Consider the following 23130-nt stretch of genomic DNA (forward strand, 5'->3'; position numbering starts at 1 on the left):
CAATGCCTGAGACGGATACTGAGAATTAGATGGCAGCAAAGAATTACAAACAAGAGAGTGGTTGAAATGGCAGAGGTCAACGCCATAAGCTGCGAGGTACGACGAAGAAGGTGGAACTGGCTGGGACACATACTCAGGAGAGAAGGTGCAAATGACTGCTTCACAGCATTGGGATGGACACCGGAAGGACGAAGAGCAAGAGGGAGGCCAAGGACAACTTGGAGAAGGACAGTGGAAAAGGAAAGAAACAAGGCATATAAAAACCAGTTTTTGGTCGGAAATTAAATGTGACGAATCTTCTTACAAAAAATGTTTTTATACCTAGTGGTGGAAACAAATGGTACAGAAAATTCCGATAATTCCGGCAAAAATGAGAAAAAGAGGAATACGTCTAAGGTATATTTCTTTTCTCTGAGACATTTCCAGTTTGCCTAAAGGATCCATCCATTTGGTTTCCCACCGACACAACCAATTTTTTTTTTCGGTACAAATGAAAGCGTCCGAGGTCTTCCTTTAATTATGGCCTCTGGGGACGAGCAAAATTAGCAGACAAAGTAGTTTCTTGATTCTTATTAGATAAACTCATACCATTCCTAAAATGATAAACAAGTCTACAATTTATACACCTTATTCGATGGTTTAACATATAATACGCGCGGATATTTTGCGAGTTGCGTCGTATTTTCCCGAGCCCCGTAGAGGCGAGGAAAAATACGATCAACGAGCAAAATATCCCCTCGTATTATATGTCAAACCATCGAATAACGGATTTATTATTCCACTTATTTTCCACCTAGTTTGGGCTCGTATTCCTAAGTTTGTCCGTACGTAGTTTTGCTCTGTTCTACAGTGTGATAACATGGCATATTTTGCGCGTTCTTTTGCCCTAATACAGTAAATGGCGCAAAAGTGGAATAATAATGACTTTTATAGGAAATGAAGAATAAAGATCTAAAGAAGAGACAATGTGATCCGTTGTAAACACTACGGATGCAATGATGGAATTACTTACCATGACAGAGAGACGACAGAAAAAATAGAAAGAGCATGCACACAACAGCTCGTCCAGTGTCTCCCTGATAAAACTGCGCAGTCGCAGTCCGTAGTCCCTAACAACACAGTCAATACATCTCTATTCTGACTACACTACACAAGACATTCAATGTGAAAGTTTATTTAGGTTGCATCAGTCAATCATCTGATGAAAGTCATAGTCTGATTACAACGTTGAGCAATGCAGAGAACAACTCCTACTTACAAGAATATCAAAATTAAACTGATGTGCTACGCCAGATACGAAAAACCACTAAAAACCACCCTTTAAAAGTGGCCAAAAATAAGTGGAAACGTATACCTCATCTAATGCAGCAGCACAAGACCCCGAGGAAAGGGTGCAATAATACAGTAAATACATTTTACAATAATGAACAAGATCTGTGTGAAAATACTTAAAAAAAACAAAGCAAGGACGCCGAGGACTGACCGACCTAGAATGACCTAAATCTCCCGCCAAGACCTATATATAATCCATAAACATCCCATAACAACCCGCGACCCTAAAAAGTGCCGTCAGAATATTAATTTCCGACTAATTCAGTCATTCAAACGTCAGAAATTACATTTTTCGTGACTCTGGATCCATTTTTCTGTTTTAACAAGCATGCGCAAAATGTAAAGTAGGAAAAAATCATACGAGGCAGTTATTTAGGTGTGAATACTTTCAGGTGTTACTTGGCGGCTGTTACGAGATGATTGCGTAATCCCGACTATATATGTTTGTGCATACTCAATTTCGCCAAAATTCGGGAGCCGAATTTCGCGAGTACTAATATTGGCGATTGCGAGAAAAATTAGAGCAATACTGTGTTAAATCTCGCAATTTTGTCAGTGTTCTATGGACCAGTCGTCATAGACTAAGGAACTAGTGAAAATAAACAAAGTGAAAGGTCTGGCTCAATGTAATTTACAAGAATCTTACAAACGGAATTTTTGGTGTCTGTACAAAAGATGCTTTGGCCCATTTAAAGCTGAAAGAACGGCAATCAGAGGAAGGGTGCCAGTCGAAAACAAGACGGAAAGGTTTTTTCAAGGGCTGATTGTTGCAGTTCTAAACATTACAGTTTTATTGTTTTGGTATATAATATGGTATTAATTTTTGCGTGTTACATTTTGCGCAATGTATTTTTCGCGCGTATAAAATTTCGCGATTATTTTAAAATCGTGAAAATCGCAAAAATAAGTACTCGCGAAAATAAGTAAGAATAAGGTAACAAAAAGACTCCAGCCAGGTTCGAACACGAACCCCCCCCCCCCCTCCGCCACCCTGATGGGGATGGTATGAATACTCCGTGTAGTCGGCTGCAGGGGGATACTCCGCCGGAAAGGGGTACCTTTTTCAGGCTGGAATTATTTAAAAAAATAAGGATTTCACGGTGAAGAATAGAAAAAGCTAAGGAAAGCTATCATTTAGGTATTAAAAAGGGCCTCTTAAAATATCTCGAACATGAGTATTCTAAGGGGTTACTCAAGATAAAACGCTTAACAAAGAGATACAGTGTTTCTATCATAGGGGTGTGAATGGTGGGCCACGTCCTTTCTATGTTAGGTATAAAACTCCTCTGTGAAAAATGGTGTATAACCGAGTAAGGGTTTGAACCTCGATCGGGACTGAGCCCCCCGTATAAGACATTGTTGCGTAACCTCCACACTGGTCCCAGACTTCTCCATCAGAAGTCCAACGCAATGCCATTAAGTCAATGCCATTACACCCCACGTGGGGTATTCAAAACAATTACGATAATGGAACACTAACGCATCTGACGGACCTGCTTACAATGGAAACAAGGCTCCTACCTCTTCGCCTCCTCTTCTATCAATTTGGAATGATTTTAGTATACGAGGGTGGACCAACTGGTTTATTTCTCCGCCTAAAGAAGCGATCATTTGAACTGTTTACACAAATGCGCTGGCATGATCTCAACAGGTATTTTTAAAAGCCTGGTTTGTGGTCCGCCAACACAGTTTGAACTCACGGCCGCCCGTTAATTCCAACCAAGAGCTTAAGCAACTCTTTTCAGCTAAGCGGACAAAACGCCCTCACCCGTTCTACATTACTGAAGCTCAAAATATCAATTAGCAAACTAAATTTTATCGTCCATCTGATAAAGTATTTCAACCCGACAAGTAACTGTAAACCTTTCATATCTTTGCATCTTTTCAAACATTATCGGTTTCAGCCAGCCGGGCGACAGAAACCGTTCTTGTTGCTTTTGTATAGTAGTCTAAGATGCGGTCCACATTTTCGCAAAAAATCTTTTGTGATATCAATAGAAAAGATATCTAATTGCTTAGTAGGAAATCCTTAAGGAAGGATAAAAAATAATGGCAAACCATTTTTGCCTGATCAGGGAGCGTGGTGAATTAGCGATTTTGCAATGTTTTAACCAGAGGACCGCATTGAGTTTTTGCGTCGGAGGCTAGGAACAGTAAATGAAACTAATCCGTACACAAGCATCCAAAACCATTTTATAAACCGGCGCCATTTGAAGATAGTAAAAAATTCGAAAAAGTTTATAACTGTGTTTAATAAAAGACAATGCAAAAATGAATTTGAAATTTTGCAACGTTCTTCCTCTTTTGATTCACAAATTGAAAAAGGAAGTTAAAGAAGAAGAAGAAGAAAACTGCTTTTTTCACTGTTATGAAGATCAGCGTGGCGTCTCTTGGATAAAACGCAGAGATTGTTTGATACTGAAATTTAAATAATGAATTACAGGAGTTTAACTTTGCTTTAAAAGCTTTCAAAGATAGTAAATGGGGCACCTAGGGTGAACTTGTGAGGTCAAAACATATCCAACCTTATTAACTTGGTAATATCAGTATGTGTTTTTTTAATTCAAATAAACTTTTTCACGAAATAACTAGCAAATATATGTTTTATCTTCCTTAAGCAATAAAATAACTTTAAAGTAGTTTTTTTTCGTTTTTCCTTTCGATATTTCTTCCTATACGACATACTGCCTAGGCAGTTAGATATCGCGTCCTGATTATATAAATTCTGGAAATTAATTACAAATGTGGCAAGTATTTGCCTTCAAAGCGTAAGATAAGCGCGATATATGACCTTGGATGGCACCAAACCTACTAGAACGATCATTTATGTTTGATTTTAAGAACGTTGATATCATTTTAATCATAAATTAAAACTTCCGTTTTCTTTGATAACTTCAACTCTACAAATGGCCGGGAAAGCTTTTAAGTACAACAAAAGAAAATGTCTTCTTAAATTTTGACACTTCCCCCTTTTTCTCTGATAATATTATGATAACAAAACCGTTTGATGAACTATTTCTAAAACCTCTACGTGCGGTGCATAACGCAAACGTGAATTAAAGAGAAAACAAAAAGGGCGTAAGTTTCATTTTAACTCATTCCTACTCTGTGTGGCTGTCTCAAGGGAGACAAAATATACACAAAATTTTTTAATGTTTTTTAAAAACCTTTTTACATATTTCCTTGTGCCTTGGGTGCTTTTCCACGCTGCCAAAAATAAAATAACCTTGGATTTAAATTACTTACAATAATAAAAAAATTCTCTCCGAAGGGAACGTTTTAAGCTCGAGAACAAGCCGGTAAATTTAGTTATCTTAAGTAGTTTGCATAAAAGTAATTAAAAACAAACGCAGCAGTTTCCGCGATACGGCAGCAACAGGAAACGACTTGAAATAAAAATTAAAATGAATCTTCACAAAAGTATCGAAAATTTACGAACCGCCTTCAATTTCACGAAAGTTCCGCATAACATTTATTTTTCTTGAATTGTAGTTTAGAACTTTCTGTCTTGACGTACGTGCAGTTAAAAATAAACTACGAATTATTGTTCAATTAAAATGTAACAATGTGTTAAAGGAGGTGATTATTTTGGGGTACCACACCTTAAAGTAAAATCTCTTTGAGGTCTTGAGTGTAAACATCAGCCTTACTTAAAAACAATCTATTGCTGTTTTTGAGACCTTGTTTTATTATGACATAAATTTTCTATATCAGAAGTAGCTAAGACCTCGAGACAAGACACATTTGTAGTAACATAATAAAATATAAACACAATAGTGTAAAATGTGATATTTAAGTGAGGCTATTTTGAAACCCACTCGGATAGAATCACTTAGCTACACTCGGCCCAGGAAATGTCCACTTAATATGTTTTGCTGATTATTGTGAATGTATCGCTGCTGTGATGTATATTTTGCTATTAATGCATCTCCAGCACAGGAAGACACTAGCGATAAAGGACAGCGTCAGTTTATTAGTATAAGTATTCGAAACTGACCAAGCTCCGAGCAAGGCGCGGAACTGTAACGATGAATCATCAAAGAGTGCTTTTGTTACTTTTCCTCGCCGTCTTTCTCGTTGATAACGTCTGTTTCGGAGCAGTTGTAAACGACCTTCGACAACACACATATCGTCAAAGAACTGGACGGAAAAGAAGCTATCAGGTTAGAATATAGTGAAAATTTAACTAGTAACTGGTAAAAAAGGCGCATTCGATATCATATTGCTTTATAAAATCAGTTTCGCGCAAATCAGGCTACCGTGTAAAATGGTTTCCAACTAATAGAAGTTGTGTAACCCTTTCAATCATTCCCTGTTATTTCCAAATCAACCGGTTTTTTATGCGGTTCCACTATCGCCGAATTTCATGCATAAAATAATGAGCAATCATAGGCACATGTTCGTTCACAAAACGTTTTCTCGCCTATATTCATGTTCGGGAGGCGGCTTTTTGCAACGGATTTTCAGCAAAAGAGTGCCTCGGCTAAGTATTACGTAAGTGGTATCATGAAAATCACAGGTCTTATGAAGCACAAAACAAAATTCCTGACAGGTCTTTCAGAAAAAAAAAATAAAAGCAGACTTGTGCTAATTTTGTCAGTTTTAAAAATAACAGCGGTTTTTATTTTTAAACATATGTTTCCACGGAAAATTTTGTGGTCAGTTGCAAAGTTGGTTTATTAAATAAGGTATATTTAAGGATTATTTCACGAGCGCGCGTTTGATATGAGATGGCAATAGTCTAAACTTTCTATGGATTTACCGGCACAATAAACTCTCGCGGGAGGTTGGGAGAACACTCGAAAGGCTTGTAAATCACGAGCCGTCAGGCGAGTAATCGGTAGTTCGAGAAATCGGGGGTAAAATTGCAGAGTTCGACAGAGTGAAGCGAATACAAGGGAAACGACTTTTGGTTTCAGTTATCATGAGATCCAAGATATCGAGGGCTCAACGTTTTACAATTTTTTAGTTAAAAGCGTACGGTTTATTTGTTAAATTTATTTAAAAAAAGATTGTCAACTTTTTAGCCTTTTAGCTGCTCGAGCCATGTATGACACCTAACCACAACTGATAAAAAAAAAAAATAATAATGATCAGAAGTCAAACAGAGGCGCAAGTAGCCGCAACGGACTCGCAAGTATACCCACAAGTGCACGGAAGTTGCAAAGGCTTCGGGCTTAGTCCCGCGCGGTAAAAATGTAACGAATGACGTGCGATAAACTCGCGTTGACTTACGTTACGCTGAGTAGCCAAATGGTGGAACTTTCCGTCGAAGTACGTGCAAATTTAATCCCGACTGAAGTGAACGTATTATATATCAAACACGAGAGACAGTGTTTCATCGGGATATCCAAAGTCCGAGAAGACAAATAAAAATTGGACGCGCCACCAACATAATAGTTCTCCTTTTTAAACTATTTTTTGACTCCAATTCCATCACTTTATTAACGGCAACTGTCCCAGCAATAAAAGTTAATTACTTTAAGGTTTATTTTAAATCTCTTCGGTATGGAAAGACTAAATCAAATATATCTTTTTTGCTTTCAGAGTAGTTTATGTGCGCAGAGGAAAAGAACTATTTGTGAAGCCATGACGGAATACTGCTTTTCAGATGAATTTGAAAGGGAAGAATATTCAAGAAATCGCAACGAGAAGAGATGAAACCGAGGAGGGACTGGGCGCTGATGTCTTACTCTGAAGAAAAATCTTATTGAATGCTTCCCAAGTTCTGTTGTAACTTTATTTACGTCTTGAACGTCGAAGCATGTTCTACTTAAATTTATTAACTGAAGCAAAGATTTCGGCCTTATTCTTAAGCTAAAACAAATGTAACAAGGCAATAAAGAGTATCACCATGTCAGCGGCTTGCAATTTACAGTCATACCACTGATCAACTATGGTAGTAGTACTATGAGGGTGGGGGTAGATTCTTCTTAAAACAATCATGCAGATATGTGCGGCGATAAAAGGTGCGGTGTTTGAGCCGTTCTAGTTTGAATCTGGGGTATAGATTTTGTACCATTTTCCTATCCAGTCCCTGGGTAGGATCTGGTCTGATTTAGGATATCGATTTTTAAGTCAGGCCTAAAATAGGGTAGCGAATGTGTCGCATGTCTTGGTCTGAAATATGGCGAGGGTTTCAAAAAGCGCGCCACACACCCCGACCAAATTTTCAGGGAGTGCCTCCAACCACCAGGCGTTTGGTTTCCGCGATGTGTAACCCTAACCGGTCTGGAATGACCGTGTAAACTACCAACATAGTGGGACATTTGACCAAAATGTTTCGAAAAAGTCAAATGCTCGGGGAGGAGGAGGGGTGGGAGGACGGTGGGCAAATATTTGTTCTTGTTTGATACATAAGCAAGAAAACAAAAGATTTCGTTCTGACAGCATACGTTTATAATCAGGTCGCGGCGATTCTTAGAATAAGAATAATAACTTTGTTCGTTCTTTTTTATGCGCTTATGCGTATGCTTGATCAAAGCAGGAGCCCATTACTAGGAGCGTGCAACTCCTGATCAAAGTTAATCGAATTTGAGCTTAGCTTCTTTTCAGTTCATTTGGTTTTTTGTTGTCTTGATGATGACAGCCGTAAACGTAAACAAGTAAACCCGAGGCAGACTGCTTTAGTTGACTTGCACAGGGAATATAACCTTTTACACCGCAATTATTTTGGATCTCCTCGTCAATCTTTTTCGTTTGTCACAATTTCACGGCTTTCCTCGCTTTTCATTCAACATAAATTTTGCAGCTTTTTCATACCATCACTTCGTTTAGATCAAACTGAAACGTCCACATCGCCAAGTCCATTTATGGTATTAAGAGTAAGTCAGTTCGTCGTTTTAGAGCTACGAAAAATGTGTTTGAATCTCCTCGTAAACCTTTTTCGTTTGACACAATTTCACGGCTTTCCTCGCTTTTCATTCAACATAAATTTTGCCGCGTTTTCATACCATCACTTCGTTTAGATCAAACTGAAACGTCCACATCGCCAAGTATTATAGCATGGTATTATAGTAAGTCAATTCGTCGTTTTAGAGCTTACGAAAAATGCTACTGGCGACTGATACAATTAACATTTAACTGTCCAGCTATCGATAAGAGCTTTAGCTGGCTCCGTAGTTATTCCGGGTCGCACTCGCCCACGACAAACCGTCTCCGCGTCCTAACGTTTTCGGCTTTGTCGCGATGGCTATGAAACCTTGAAAAGACGTTACCAATCAATCAGTAATAATGTGATAAAATTCGATTTAAGTGGATAAAAATATTTTTTATGTTATTAGCGTTTAACTGGTCCCCACTTTTTGAACAAAATCGCATCCAGTAAAAAATGCTGATATACTTTTGCAAATCAGCTTATATTGACTTGATACATAATATAGGCAAGTTTAAGGAAAATTTTTGGAGCAGAACTGACAGAAATTTACGGTCTTCTAAAGCCACGAACCCAAATTTCTGCAAGAAGTCTCACCAATGCTTGGTAAATCAGAGTGCCTAGCCGATTGTCGATAGTGCTAACTGTTTTAAAGTTTCTGCTAATTCTGTTAACATTGTAAAAAATGCTCGAAAACCTTCTCAAATCTGCAAGTCACGTTTTCCAACATTTATCGAAAATTTTACCGTAGTTTTGTGTTAAACTGCTTCCACATGAATTTCAAGGTAATGTAATATTATTGCATCGGTTTTTTCCTCCATAAACTGCGGTATAATTGTCGAAAAATCACATCAAATTATCAAAAAACATATTAACTCACATAAGGGTTTGAAGTGATTCAAAGATACTTCGTCGACCATGTTTCCCTCCCGTTTTTTTCCTCCTCCACAAGACATAATAAAAAAACTGAATTTTCTTTTGGGCAAATCCAGTTAGAAATAAACATGCCTCTAAGGATTCTTTGAAGCTAAGTAAAATGTTCTAAAAGTGTTTAAGTCTTGAATCATGTTTCCTTAAAAAAATAAAATCAAGAACAGGTGTTTTTAGGTCAATCAATTTTAACCCAATGAAACAACGCATCCCGTCCCTAAACTTTTACGACCCTTTTGTAAGACTTGTTTACCTTAGCCAATCAAGAGTGATTGCTTCCTCAAGAATTTTTTGTTGTTGCGTCTCCATCGGTAGGTAAGAGAAATACTTACTTGCTGATTTTTAAACTAGAAATTGGCACAGGTAAATCGACCACCGAATTCGGAAAGCCGCCGTTTCAAGTGGTTGTCATTCGTCAGAGAAAAGATTTGTCACGACGAAGGTCTAACGCTCGAAACGTCAGCTTTTCAAAAATTTGGTAGGCGGTTATCAACATAAAGTTAAAAACAAACTACATTATCTTTACATTATTTTGTTGAAACTGCTACAAGTATGCTTTGAGTAGTCCTGCGAACAGGTTCCCCAGTGGGTTAAAGGGCAAAAACAAATTTGGCGAGCGAAGCCGAGCGTGTTCTGCTCGCTTCGCTCATTTTCTTCAGTTCTCTCCGCTCGCATTTTTTTTTACTCCCTATCCCACTGCACTGGCGAGACTGTGCGCAGGCTAATGTGTCGGCCGGTTGTCCTTTTTCGAATGATCTTTTCCAAGTGGGCCTTTCCTATATAAAGCTTTTAACACACGGAGCTATTCAAAATCAAAATAAAATAAAATACGTTGATAGCTATCGATTTATTGGGCATAAGGAAGTTAAAAAGGTCAACTCCATTTATCCGCGCCTCAAAACTCGCGCTGAAATCTTAAAGAGATCGAGAAGCGAGGAAGAATGGCCCTTTGAAAACTAATAACCAATCTAAGCATGGTTAGTATTCGCAGCTCTATGATTGGATAGCTGGGAAAAGCAGCTGTGATTGGTGGACGTGTTACAGGCGGCACGGCCTTAATAGGAATGAACGGATCGGATCAGAGCTTTGAAGGAAATTTGTTTTGTCTTCGGTCGTCCCGAATTCAACTCCCCTACGCTTTGTAAATAGCCAACTGGTTAGCCTCCTGCCAGATGGGGTTTAATTTTTAACAAGTTTATGTTCGATTTGCAATATTTGTTTATTTATGTACAGTGTCCACTATATGCACAACAGTGCTAAATGCATTGAAATAAAGTGATTAATTTGTTTTTATTTGCAAGACCACAGAAGATCGAAAACTGCTGCCACAAAATAATTTGCTATATATATAGACTCCTAAAGCTCGCCAAAGCCGAGAGCAGCTACAAAGCAGCAAGTCTTAATTTCCTTTTAATATATTCTTGTCCTACTAATTTGTTTCATATACAACGACTTCAGGTTAATAGTATTAACTAATTATCGTTGCTTTAAGAGTCAATCTAGAGGGACGTGCGATGATTACAAGGTATTGGTCTTTATCGTGAAAAGGTAGGCTATTTTTTTACATACTAAAATTATACCAGTAATCCGAACGTGTGAAATTAATCAACTACTTTATTAGGACATTTACGCCTCATGAAATAAACGCGAATTTTTAAAATTCGCGTTAATTTGAGTCGCGTTAATTTTTGACAGCGTTAATTTCCGAGACAATAATAATAAAGTGAAGCGTTAATTTGCGCGACCCTAATTTCCATTAATACCACCCTAAATTCTGGATCCTGTTCAGGCATAGTTGACTTTCCCTTTTCTGCAAACTATTAGCTTGTTTTTCGATCTTTCAATATTCGCAGTTTATGTCTGCTTTCTGAAGGGCAGTTTGGCATGTAACACATTACCTTCTTTTGATTTCGGCCAAAAAAATTCATTCTTGAAATAAAATTTGTTCTTGTTGTCGCCACAAACTGCACTTCCTTGTGTTAATCGCGTTAATTTCTTTCATTTAAAAAAAAATACCTTCTCTTTGGCGTTTACTTCCTGTATTCAGGAGTAAGTTTCCCCCCAATTCGGGTATATTTAAGTGGCGTTAATTTCAAATACCCCAATTAACACGAGCGTTAATTTCCTGTAATAGGGTAATTAGTAAGTCGTAATTTTCTTTTAGAATTTTTATTGTCCTACTAATTTAATTTGTTTCATATATATATAAAGACTTCAGATTAATAGTATTAAATAATTACTGTTACTTCAGAGAGGCAATCAAAACTGCTCGTTGGCCTGACTTCTCAGTGTTAATAGTCTTGTCAAAATCTTACTTTCAGTTTGCAGAGTTCGGTTCCAGAGGAACGCGGGAATGATATAAACAAGGTATTGGTTCTTATCGTAAAAAGATGGTTAATTATTTCTTTTACCTACCAAAAATATACCGGTAATGCGAACATGTTAAATTAATCAACTAATTAGCTAGTGTTAATTTTCTTGTTGAATTTTTATTGTCCTACTAATTTGTTCCATATATTACGGCTTCAAGTTATTAGTTTTAATTAATTATCGTTCTTTTAAGAGCCAAGTTCGTTGGCCTGAATTCTCAGTGTTTTAAAATAGTTTTGTCAAACTCATTTTTTTTCAGATTGCGGAGGCCGTTTCGAGAGGAACGTTTGATGATATCAAGGTATTGGTCCTGATCGTAAAAAGGTAGGCATTATTTTACCTAACAAAAGCGAGAGGAATGAACAATAGCCGCGTGAAATCTGGATTTGCCGCGGCTATTTTGACTCTCTTGAAAGTGTTTTTTTTGCTTTGCCCTCGTTGGACAAAGAAAAAAAAAATTGGGCTGCTCAAATTCCATTTTGGTCGATTTACTGCAGCACTTATGCCAATTGTACAGTGTTGCGCAACTTTGAAGAAGATCCTGTGTGCATGAATCAATAGATGTAAAAGTTTCTGAGTTTCTGTGAAACAATAACCGAAAACTGAATTATAAATATAGTAAGCGCCATATTTTTACGGTCGGTTTGCTGACTATGAAAAAAAACTGACTATCAATACTCAACGGAGTTAGAAGCTAATTAAACAGGGAACTTTATTCCTCCTGAGAAAAGGGTGATCGATAAGCGAGGAGGAATGGCCCTTTGAAAACTCCGAATCAATTACCAGTGCTTCTAATCATGAACAAACAAACTAACTTCCGAGATAGGATTTCGAGTTGGATCTCGAGTTGGATATTCGATTTTCGAAAATCCAAGTCGGAAATCCAACTCGAAGGTCCGTCTCGAAATTCAGCTCGAAATCCTAGCGCGATTAGGCAACCTCGATTGGATAGTTGTAAAATTAGCTGTGATTGGTGGACTTCTTTAGCGGCGGAATGTTTGTGAGGCAATTAAATTCTACTTTATGCCGGGTCGGACGTGCTCCGCATCTAATACTAATTAGAAGGCCCTTTAAGCCGCACCAATCAAAACAGAGCATTCGATTCACAGGCAGTGATAGGGATATCAAGTACTGCCGTGTTAGAGATATCAAATATGGATGTGACAGGTTCATACGAGATTCATATGTAGCGAGTATTGCTTGTTTAACTCACTTTTTTTTAGGTAAGCATTTTTTCTCGTATACGCTCTACTCGAGTTACCAACTAACTCGGTCGTTGTTGTATTTTGTTTGCTTCTATAAGAATTTAAACAATTATTAATTTGGCTGGACAGAATAAGATATGTCCAAGATTGACCACCTATGAGATGCTGTAGTTCCTGTAAGGGATTTAGACAGTTATTTTCCTTTGGGGAAACGGCGGAATAAGTGAAATTAAAGAGAATCTTCTATATCGTAAAAAGGATTACGTAACTCATTGAAAGTGAGAAAGTCTCGTGCAAGCAGGGCGAGACGCAGAACGACAGCCTTTTAAAATTTGCCAGACGATAAATTTACCATTGAGAATGAAAATGAGCGAAATAAATCTGCTACGTTTCGAAGCTAAGTCATGTTAACTCTATTGTCAAGTAGAGAGATAACGGTTAGTTTGGAATTTGAAGAAAGGTGACATATGCAAGTGTCAGTGCGTGCTGTAGGTAATTAAATACTTTTGCACGTTCTGAGTCCGATTGCGAAATTTACCGTTATCATATCAAGTTTGTTAGTTCCTGTAAGGGATTTTGACATGAGTGAAAATGAAAGAGTTTCCATATCATAGTCGGATTATGTAACTCAGTTAAAGTCAAAAAGTCTAGCGTAGGCAGGGATCATTCTCATCCTCAGAGCCGCTGGTCCCTTTTAGCCGGGGAACCTGGGTCACGAGAAACAGGTGGCTCTGGGGACATGATTTGATTGGCTAGTTTTAACTATTTTTAAGAAAGGGAATTCGAAATCTAGCCAATCAAATCAACTGATTCAAAACACCTTTGTTATAAGAGAGTTTACAACGGTTGACTTGATTGGCTAGATCTTTAATCCCTTTTGTTTAAAATCTAACCAATCAAATCATGTATCCCCAGAGGAGCCTGTTGCACGTTCCCAGGCTCCGCCGGCTGAGAGGAACAGGCGGCTCTAGGAACGAGAATGGAGCGACATAAGCCCTGCATCTCGGCCTTAGATTTCGCGCGAAAACATATACGGGGAAGCAAATTTCACAGTCTTTTCAAGTAGATGAGGAGGAATTACAAAAACTCGAAGAAGAATCCAGGCGGCAAAGTGAATGAAAGCAGAGTTATGGAAGTTTGTGTTCGTCGATCGAATCTAGCTCGGTTCAGGAAATTATTGCAAACTGCCAGTTCAATTACAGCCAAAACAGCACAAGTTTTCCTATCAAAGGTGAGGTAATGAATTCGTTAATGGAAATTTGATTTCATTCTTTGCATTAATATTCCATTCTTTAATTGAATATTTCAATGTTCAAACGGCGACACAATTCAAAACTCAAATGTTGGTTGGATTGTTGTCTGGCTTCACGCGACAGACACGTGGGAATTCGGCCAGATTTTGCATAATTTTGATTACATTTAGTCAACCGCCAAATGTCACACATGGTGTTTTCCTATCATTTTGTTCTTCATTTTTTTCAACCCTTTCATAATACCAAAAGAGAGGAAAGACATTTTCGTACACTGAAAAGGCACAAAAACACTACTGGAAGAAGAAAAAGTGGGAAAAATGTAGTTGACTCATTTTATGTAAATTAGGGAACTTTTTTCAAATTCTCACGTGTCTGTCGGGTAAATAAAATCGAATTTCGGGGCGTATTTATTTGCAGCATACGCGTATACCGGAAGACGAGACGACGTATTTATTTGCGTCGCATTTCTGGTTATGGGGTATGCGATTAAGCTATGGGGAAGCGTGGCGAACTAATTAGGCAATATTGTTCTCGGTATTATTGTTTCCTTTGTATGTCCTTGATTAATAACCCCAAAGGAGAGACTGATTGTTGACCTATTGTATTCTCTTGGCAAACGAACCATATTTGTGCCGTTTTCGGGCTGTGCAATTTTTTCTCTTGCTTGTTTGAGAAAAATAACCGTACAATTTGATTAAAGTGACTCAAGACCTCGGGCACAGTTTTTCCCTATACGGACCTCCCGGCCGGCAAATAACATTTTTATTTTTTTTCCTACTTTAATTTGTTTGGTTAAAGAAACCGAGAAAGATTTGTCGCAAAATCTTTTTTTTTACGCGCGCATTCAAGTTCATTGTTCAATCGATCGACGTGTTAGCAAGAGTGAATAATAATGCTGTTAGCTACATTTAATTCCGTATACCGTAATGATTCGATTTAGCGCCCAGGACGCTTATTTACTTTTGGCACCTCAAGGGAGGGCGCTTATTCGAGACAGGGCGCTTATTCGGGACAGGGCGCTTATTTAATTTTTTGAGAAACAACCAAATGTTCAAAACAAAACTTAAATAAATATTAAAATAACAAACAATCACAGGAACTGTAAGACCTGTAACAGTAACAAATTGTTGAAAGTTCAGTTACTTTTAAAAGCATTGTTCATTTTAGCAGTAAATATATACCTGTACAGTGCGGTGAATGTTCATGAGTTTATCTATTCGATGTTGATGACTTCAGTACGGGAAGTTATCCACAATAGGGGCGCTTATTGGAATAGAGGCGCTTATAAGGATGGGGCACTTATTAGAATGGGGGCGCTTATTGGAATAGGGGCGCTTATTGACAAAAAACATTGGAAGGGGGGCGCTTATTTGGAAGGGGGCGCTTATTGGAAGGAGGGCGCTAAATCGAATCATTACGGTAAAATAGCCTCGCTAAAATGAACCGTACTCAAGTAAAGGTTCAGCATATTCAATTTAGACTTGAGAAATCTAAGAAAACAAATGAAGTAATAAATATAGCACAAATGTAGCACAAAACTAAACACTTTTAAATCGATTTCGGCTTCCGAATCAAACCCGCGATAACTGCTTTGAAGGTCTTGAAAGAAACTACTCGCAGCGTGTAAACCCTCGCCGACTAAAAAACACTCTGAATGAAAAGCATTTTCTCAAGCTATTCACACTTGCAGATGACGAAAATAATAATCTCCGCGTTGATTCCCAGTAGAATTTTATTCTGATAAACAGTGCGAAAGCGTAACTGAATGAAAATGAGTAGTTTGGTCGTCTACGTACGGCACAACATTGGGAAGATTAATTTGACCGTTTTCAATCAACGAATCTTATTTTCTTGAATGATAGTAGATAATGTTTGCAAAAAGTGACAGATAACAGGCCCGTAACCAGGATTTTGCATGGGAGGGTGCGTATGAGGGCCTCCGGTGCGAAATCTTGAGCGCGTTAAGGTAGGGGGGTCTGGGGGTATCATCCCCCAGGATTTTGAAAAAATAGGTTATCTGAGAAAGCATTTCGTGCGTTTTGAAGACAGTTTGTTAGGAAAAAAGGCAGGTAAAAGTGAAGGTAACAACGACAAAAATTCTGTACATTTTTAAGTTCAAAACATATTTTTCGAAACAGAACCTTGAAAACGTAATTTACAATTTATTTAGCTAACAATGACGACAGTACATAGAAGGACGACAGGAAAAAGATATTTTCTTCATTTCATTGTCAAATGTAATTACATAAATCAGCCAGAGTGTTTTTGATCTTTTAGCACAGTGGCAAGCTTCAACCGTCTTGGGTGCTTCCGAGCCCAACAAGTACCCAGTCTCCTTTCTGTCGGTAGGGCCAGGGAATATTAATGGCACTTCGAACGTTCGACTATGAAGGACACTAGGTAGAATGAATCGTTGAAATTAACCTAGAATCACACAATTTGTCCAAAATATACTACACGACTACAAATGGGTGACCTTCACCCCAAAGGACCATATTGAATGTAAATAGTCGAAGTATAGAAATACCATTGCCCTTTTTTTTTACTTTAATTTTTTTTTCACAATGAGTGGACTTCTAAGGCTCGTGGGGGGGGGGGGGGGACGCACCCCCGCCCCCCCCCTCGGGGGAAGGAGGCTTACTCAAAAGGAGTTGAAAACCTGTCATGATTCAATGGCGTAATTTTGCGAAGTTCGACGAAGTGCACAAACAGCACTTAGTCGAAGGTAACCACACTCGATTTTTGTGAAAGAAATTAATACTCGCCTTGAAGAAACTACCAGCATTTTCCTTCACGAGTACAGAGGTTGATGGGCAGCTACGATTTTGGAGAGCAAACTTTCATGTTTTGTTAGCCCAGCGATCGCGACCAAAGAAAAAAAATTGGAAAGCCGGTCCGGATAGAAAAAAACTGGACCGGCGGAACGCGCGTCAACAGCCAATTAAATTCAAGTATTCCAGATTCCGGACCGGATAGATGCTTTAGAAAAAAATAATACTCATTATTATTCATTCAAAATTTTCTGTGTTTCTGATTGGCTTTCGATCCCCGGCTAATTCCAGCTATTCGGCTAGCGCCGACCAAATTTGGAAGAGATTTAATTATTGTATCGCAACCGTCCAATATCAAAAATTATTGATCTTTTAACATTCGCTCTTTTGCTCGTTTGCTTGTTTGTTTGTTTGTTTGTTTATTGTTGTCGTTGTTGTTATTTTTCGTTGAACCTTTAATTTAGAGAATACCTTTGTGGACCAATTTAAAATTTCCTGCTTGGCAAAAATTCTGAAAAGCTTGGGATAGCACTATCGATTCTCATTTCCTTTGATTCCCTTTTTTATCATACTGATCTAAGATATGAAAGTATAAATAATTAGGAAGCACCGGCGTGCAATGGCTGTTTCAGCCTCGTGCCCCTCATCATCTATTGTCGTGTTAAAATCACTGGTCATGTCAGCATTGTCGTATTCTGACTAGCTACATTCCTTTCACCACTCGATAAAACTTGTTCTGTGTCTTGATGTTTACCCAGGGGATTTGGGGGTTATCGACGCATTTATTTGAAACTGGGTAAGCGTTAGAAATGCGACAGGTATACGCGTATGTTGCAAATAAATACGCCCTTGGAATCGAGTCGCCTTTTGAAACAAAGAATGACATCAAATTTCCGTTAATGAATTCATTAATTCGCCCTTGATAGGAACCCTTGAGCTGTTTTAACTGTAATTGCACAATTAATTTTAACACCTTTAAATAATAATTTCTAAACTCTGTAATTTTTCATTTCAAGAAAACATAGTCGGAAGTTTGTTTTGACAAATAGGCGTTTTGACCGGTTACCTGCTTGATTCACATCTTATCATTCACATCGAGCAAAGCATCCGTGTGATCTGAGATCAATAGTCCAATCTTGGATACTCCCAAAGAAACGCACCCTTTGATAAAATTGCCTAAAGATAGCCCCAGAATGCACCTTTAACCTACATTTTGTCAATAGTCGAAAATGGCATACGCGCATTCTTATTGGTCAGAAGTTGTGTTCCAATCAAAGCGTACGTACTGGTAATAATGCGTCATAGACCGAGCATCTTGACCAACTAAAATGGTATATTCTTATATTACTATCCACTCCTGAATTATCGAGGAACCGGCTATGGTCTTTGAATAATTCGTAAGTGATTCACTTGCTGTGCATACATAACTTCGAAACGAAGATCCCTTTTACTTTTATAAACAATATTGTTTCACTTGTTTCTTTGCCAGAATTTCGTGGTTTCCACCATTGTTCACAGATTCAGTAATAACGAATCTTCATTGAAAGAGCCATGGATGGTAAAATCGGTGAAGTCTTCGATAACCATATCTACAACATAGTTGCTGCCTTCTACGTTATTATAATGCTGGCAACGATCATTACAAATGGCATTGTAATCCTGACCTTTTACAAGGTGCGCTCACTTCTCGCTCCAGCCAGTTTCCCAATCCTTAGTTTGGCTTTGGCCGACCTCGCACTAGCTTTGACCGCAATGCCGCTTGGAATTGCAGCTAACGTCTCTCGGAACTGGTTTCTAGGTGACGTAGCCTGTAACTGGTACGCTTTTAGCCATACTGTAGTGGGGCTTTCTTCCATTCTACACCATGTTGTTATTGCCGTCGCTACCTACAGGAAGATTGTACAACCAATGGCAACCCGCATTGGTAAACGAGGAATGGCCAAGGTAACTCTGGTTGTCTGGGGAATTGTGCTCATCTGGGGAAGTATGCCTCTGTTCGGTTGGTCATCCTATCAATCAGAAGGCAGTGGAGCGGTTTGCTCGATCATATGGAAATCCACTCATCCTGCCGATGCCTGGTACGTAATCTTCACTTTTGTGTGGTTCCTATTTGTCCCATTGATCGTAATTGTGGCTTCCTATGCAGCCATTTCATACGACCTGCGAAAGATGGCAAAAAAGGCTAAGAAAGAATGGGGACGAAATTCGCAGATCACCAGAGATCGTGTGAGTGCAAAGAAGAAGTCAATGCGGACAGGTTTGATCATGTTTGTATCCACGTTCTTTGTGTGGATTCCATACGCAGTTGTGTCGATGATGTCAGCTATTGGAAACCCTGACGAGATTCCTCCACTTGCTTTTGTCATTCCAGCACTGATCGCCAAGACCTCCGCATTCATCAACCCAATCGTCTGCTTTTTCTGGTATGAGAAATACAGAGATGCGGCCAAGGAAATGTTTGCAAATCGCGGTTTAGGGAAAGACGATACTGTTTCTGTTGATATTCCTATGACTCCAGTTTAAGGCAAGTGTCTTGTTATATTTTGGAGGGGTGGTATAAGAGACATTCAAGATGACTAATAAAAACCGCTTTCGCGAGCTTACGTTCTTTGGTTTCAATGCAAGTCAGAGTCCGAAGACGGATTAACTTGCTATGGCAACGGAATTGAGGTTCTATATCCAAGACGTAAAGGACGAAAAAAAAAACCTTCAATTGCGATATGGATATAACAAAACAGAGTCATATTAAAAGAATATTTCACTGTCGGATGTGGTGTGCTCCCGAAAGCTTCTCGCTCCTCCATTTAGTTTATTCAGATGAGCTGGGTCGAGAGCGCCCCAAGCCTCTTCAAAATATAACGTGCGATTAAGCACTGCTGAATAGGTTAAGCCTACGTTTTTTTGGTACAGTGGAACCCCGATATAACGATATGCCAAGGGGGCAGTAAAATTATATCGTTATATCGAGGAATCGTTATATCGGGGTTCCGTCCCATACATTTTACTATTGCCGGGACATAACATATTCATCGTTATATCGGGAATATCGTTATATCGAAGATCGTTATATCGGGGTTCCACTGTATGTGACTATCATCTTGAAATTAAGTAGATCCTTGTATTTATTTCCATCACGCACTTTTGCGGTTGCTTTGGTTTTGCATTGCTACGCTTAGTGATTGGTTAAAAAAAAAAAACTTGCGCCACTTTCTCGACCAATCCGAAGTAAAACCAAACGCCATCGTGACTCGCTCACACATATTTTTACCGCGCTCCGTGCCGGCTACATGTATTTGCCTCGGGTTTTGATTGTTTCACTGATTTGGTGTGCTGATTGTGATTCGCCAGAGTGGTTTTGATTTTAAGGCATTCAATCGAAAAATCACTATTACCGTACTATATATAACTAAGTATCGCAAGTATTTGTGATGTAATAAGTGCTAGTAATCGTACTGTAGGTACGATCAGTTATCCGTTATGTAAGAAGTGCAAGCTTTTGTATTGTAAATAAATAAAGCAATTATTAACCGGGTGGGGAGACTGGGCCGGCCCGGTTCATAAATCGCCCGGAATTTTTTCGTCGTCGTAGTAGTAGTAGTCTTGTCGGTAAATCGTTCCAGACCCGCTCGGCCACTTTCTTGGCCAGGATTCAAATCACGCACCCTTGATGTTTACTCGGCAGAAGCTATTAAATCACTCTCCTATTTTAAATTTTATCTAATACCCTCAATTCTCTTAAGCGTGAAATATATATTTTTGTGTTATTCAAGTGTTTGAGTACTGGTTTGCGAAACCGGTGATTTTTTTGACACGTCCGAGCAATAATTTTTTTTTTTTTTTGAAAACTGCTACGTCAGTCACGCAATGATTTTGCAGCAAGCTTCACCCATAAATGCTTTTAAAAAAAGGACTGGTAGCCAGATAATTTTTGAGCCCTATTACTTTGAAGATGCTCTTCATTTAATAGAAAAAATTGTGTCCATTTTCATCCGTGTACAGTTGAGCCGGCAAAGTCGCATATCAGAGACGATTGAATGTTTGCACAGCGAAATAATCTTATTTTTGTTCTTGATGTAAAAGCTTTACTTACACACTTCCCAAGACTTCAGTCAACAAAATGGTAATGTATAGTATTTCTACGAACTATGATGGTATTTGTGAAGGGATCCGCAAAGCCAGCAAGTAAAACAAATGGTCTGCAAAATGAAAATGAAATCTTGGCGCGGGTAATTTAATACATGTAATTAAATTCTACCACGGCATGCAAAATTTCACGTTTTTGAAATTTTCTAAATCTTTTTGCCTTTTAAAATGTTTCTTGACCCCATCTTGAATTAAAATTCATCTAAAACGTTTTCATGTTTCTTTTTTATTTTTTCACGTTTGTATTTAATAGTTGCCTTTTTAGGCTTTTGAAACAAACACGGCATCTATTTATAGATTGAGGCACCATGTTGATGTTTACATATTTGCGTTATTTGTCGTAGTAGTTCACTCGGCCGCTTTCTTGGCCAGGATTTAGATCCCGCAGTTTTGATATTTACTCAGCAGGAGCAATTAAAATTTTATCTAATACCCCGATTTCTGTTAAACGTGAAAGATATATTTTTGTGTTTTTATTCAAGCGTTCGACTCAAGCGAGTTCTGGAGTCTGAAACCGGTGATTGTTTCGACAGGTCGCTGAGGTCGAAGCTTTTTTTACATCAGTCACGCAATGTTTTTGCTGCAAGCTCCTGCATTTAAAAACGGCTCCAGACTCTACTTTGAAGATGCTTTTCATTTAGCAAGAATTGTGTCCATTTTGTCTATTTCCATCCGTGTACAGTTGGGCCGACAAAGTCGTATGTCACAGACGAATTGAATGTTTACATAACAAAAGAACCTTATTTTGTTCTTGATGTAAAAACTTTACTTGCACACTTTTCAAGAACTCATAAAACAAAATGGAAATGCAAAGTAATAATATAATAATTTCTTCAAACTAGAATGGAATGTAAATCGGTAAAGCCATCGTGTGAAATAATAGACGGCAAAAATGAAAACTTGCCCTTCGGCGCGTATAATTAATTAAATTTTATCACGGCATCAGTATTTTCACGGCTTTTAAGGATTCAAAATTTTTAATGCAATTCAAATGTTTCTTCGCCTCATCTTGAATCTTTTTTTCACATTTAGTTGAGATTTTTAACAGCATCTGTTATCTAATACATGTGGCCTAATGCATGTCCTTTTTTAATCTTTTTATTTTCTTTTGTAATTTTGTTTAGAAATTTTTCTGTTATTCTTGATATTTGACTCGTTTTATTCGTTTTTTTTTTATTATTTATGTTACTCGTTTTATTCGAGCAGGAGCCAATACTGTAATTTTCTGGTTACTCCGCTCTTTTTAGCGAGGAATATAAAATATATATTTTTTGTTTTTCATTCAAGGGTTTTGAGTTTCAGTCGGAACCGAACGGCGATGGAGAAATGACCTGCAATGAATCACGCAATCAAGAACTTGCGTTTGCGTGACTGCTTCCCAAAATTGACGTAAAGAGCTTGCATGTTTGAAAGCTGAAAAGCTTTCTTATCTTGTTCTTATTCCCATTTTTTTGGTGTGGTACCTTTTTAAAAATGTTTACATGTAAAAACACGTCTTAGTTTTTAACGAAATTGTTTGTTTGTTTCGGTCGGAGATCATTTGTACTGCCATTTAACTGGTTTGAGTTCATTTATTCAAGATTGCACACAAAACGTTTTCAATACCTACGTTATTCAGTATTGGGAAGAAAAATAAAAATTTGAAAGCCTAAGCAGGAATTTGTCCAAGCATGGACAAGCAATCCACAGACTTGCGTGTTACTCAATATAAATTAAATGGTATTTTAAAAGTTTTTGCTGTACTTGTCTAATAAAGAAGTTAAACATCAACCGCCCGGTTTTAAGCATTAAGCTTTAGGCGTCTTGTTTAATTATTTAAGCACCGGTGAAGTCATGACATAATCTTTAGTGTTCTTCTATCATATATTAATGTAGCGTTGAAGTAGTGTAATCTGTGTGTCGGTTTCCTTTAGTAGTTATTTATTGTTTAATTCAGGACTCTGTTTAAACTAGCTTATATCTCTTGTAAGCGAAACCAGATGAACCCGTTTAAATAATTACACAAACAAGATATAAAATAAATAAAATTAAATAATTAAATAATTAAGTACGATTAAATAATTCTACGGCTCGAATATTACACCTTTCAGTCTAAAATTTGGCATGAAGCATCTCTGTGTGACTCTTCATAACCCTACAGTTTTGGTTTTGATGAAAATCTTTCGAAAGCCGAGAAATTAGCAATTATGTTCAACGTGCCCATACATTGCTCTGTAATATATAATTAAATAAATACCATTAAATAATTCTAC

General features: G+C 37.9%; 1 protein-coding gene and 1 long non-coding RNA gene across 2 annotated transcripts; both read left to right on the forward strand.

Annotated features, from left to right (window-relative positions):
• Positions 1–5276: 5276 nt before the first annotated feature.
• Positions 5277–7189, forward strand: LOC144638440 (uncharacterized). The gene is made up of 2 exons (XR_013567950.1): positions 5277–5495; positions 6880–7189. It is a non-coding gene; the product is annotated as an uncharacterized LOC144638440 (long non-coding RNA).
• An 11097-nt stretch (positions 7190–18286) lies between these two features.
• LOC144637552 (melanopsin-like) lies at positions 18287–19258 on the forward strand. The gene has a single exon (XM_078496624.1). The coding sequence runs from the start codon at positions 18287–18289 to the stop codon at positions 19256–19258; it is 972 nt and encodes a 323-aa protein (XP_078352750.1).
• The last annotated feature ends 3872 nt before the right edge of the window (positions 19259–23130 follow it).

This window comes from Oculina patagonica, chromosome 14 (genome assembly GCF_052425735.1).
Source record: "Oculina patagonica isolate OP01 chromosome 14, crgOcupat, whole genome shotgun sequence".
NCBI lineage: Eukaryota > Metazoa > Cnidaria > Anthozoa > Scleractinia > Oculinidae > Oculina > Oculina patagonica.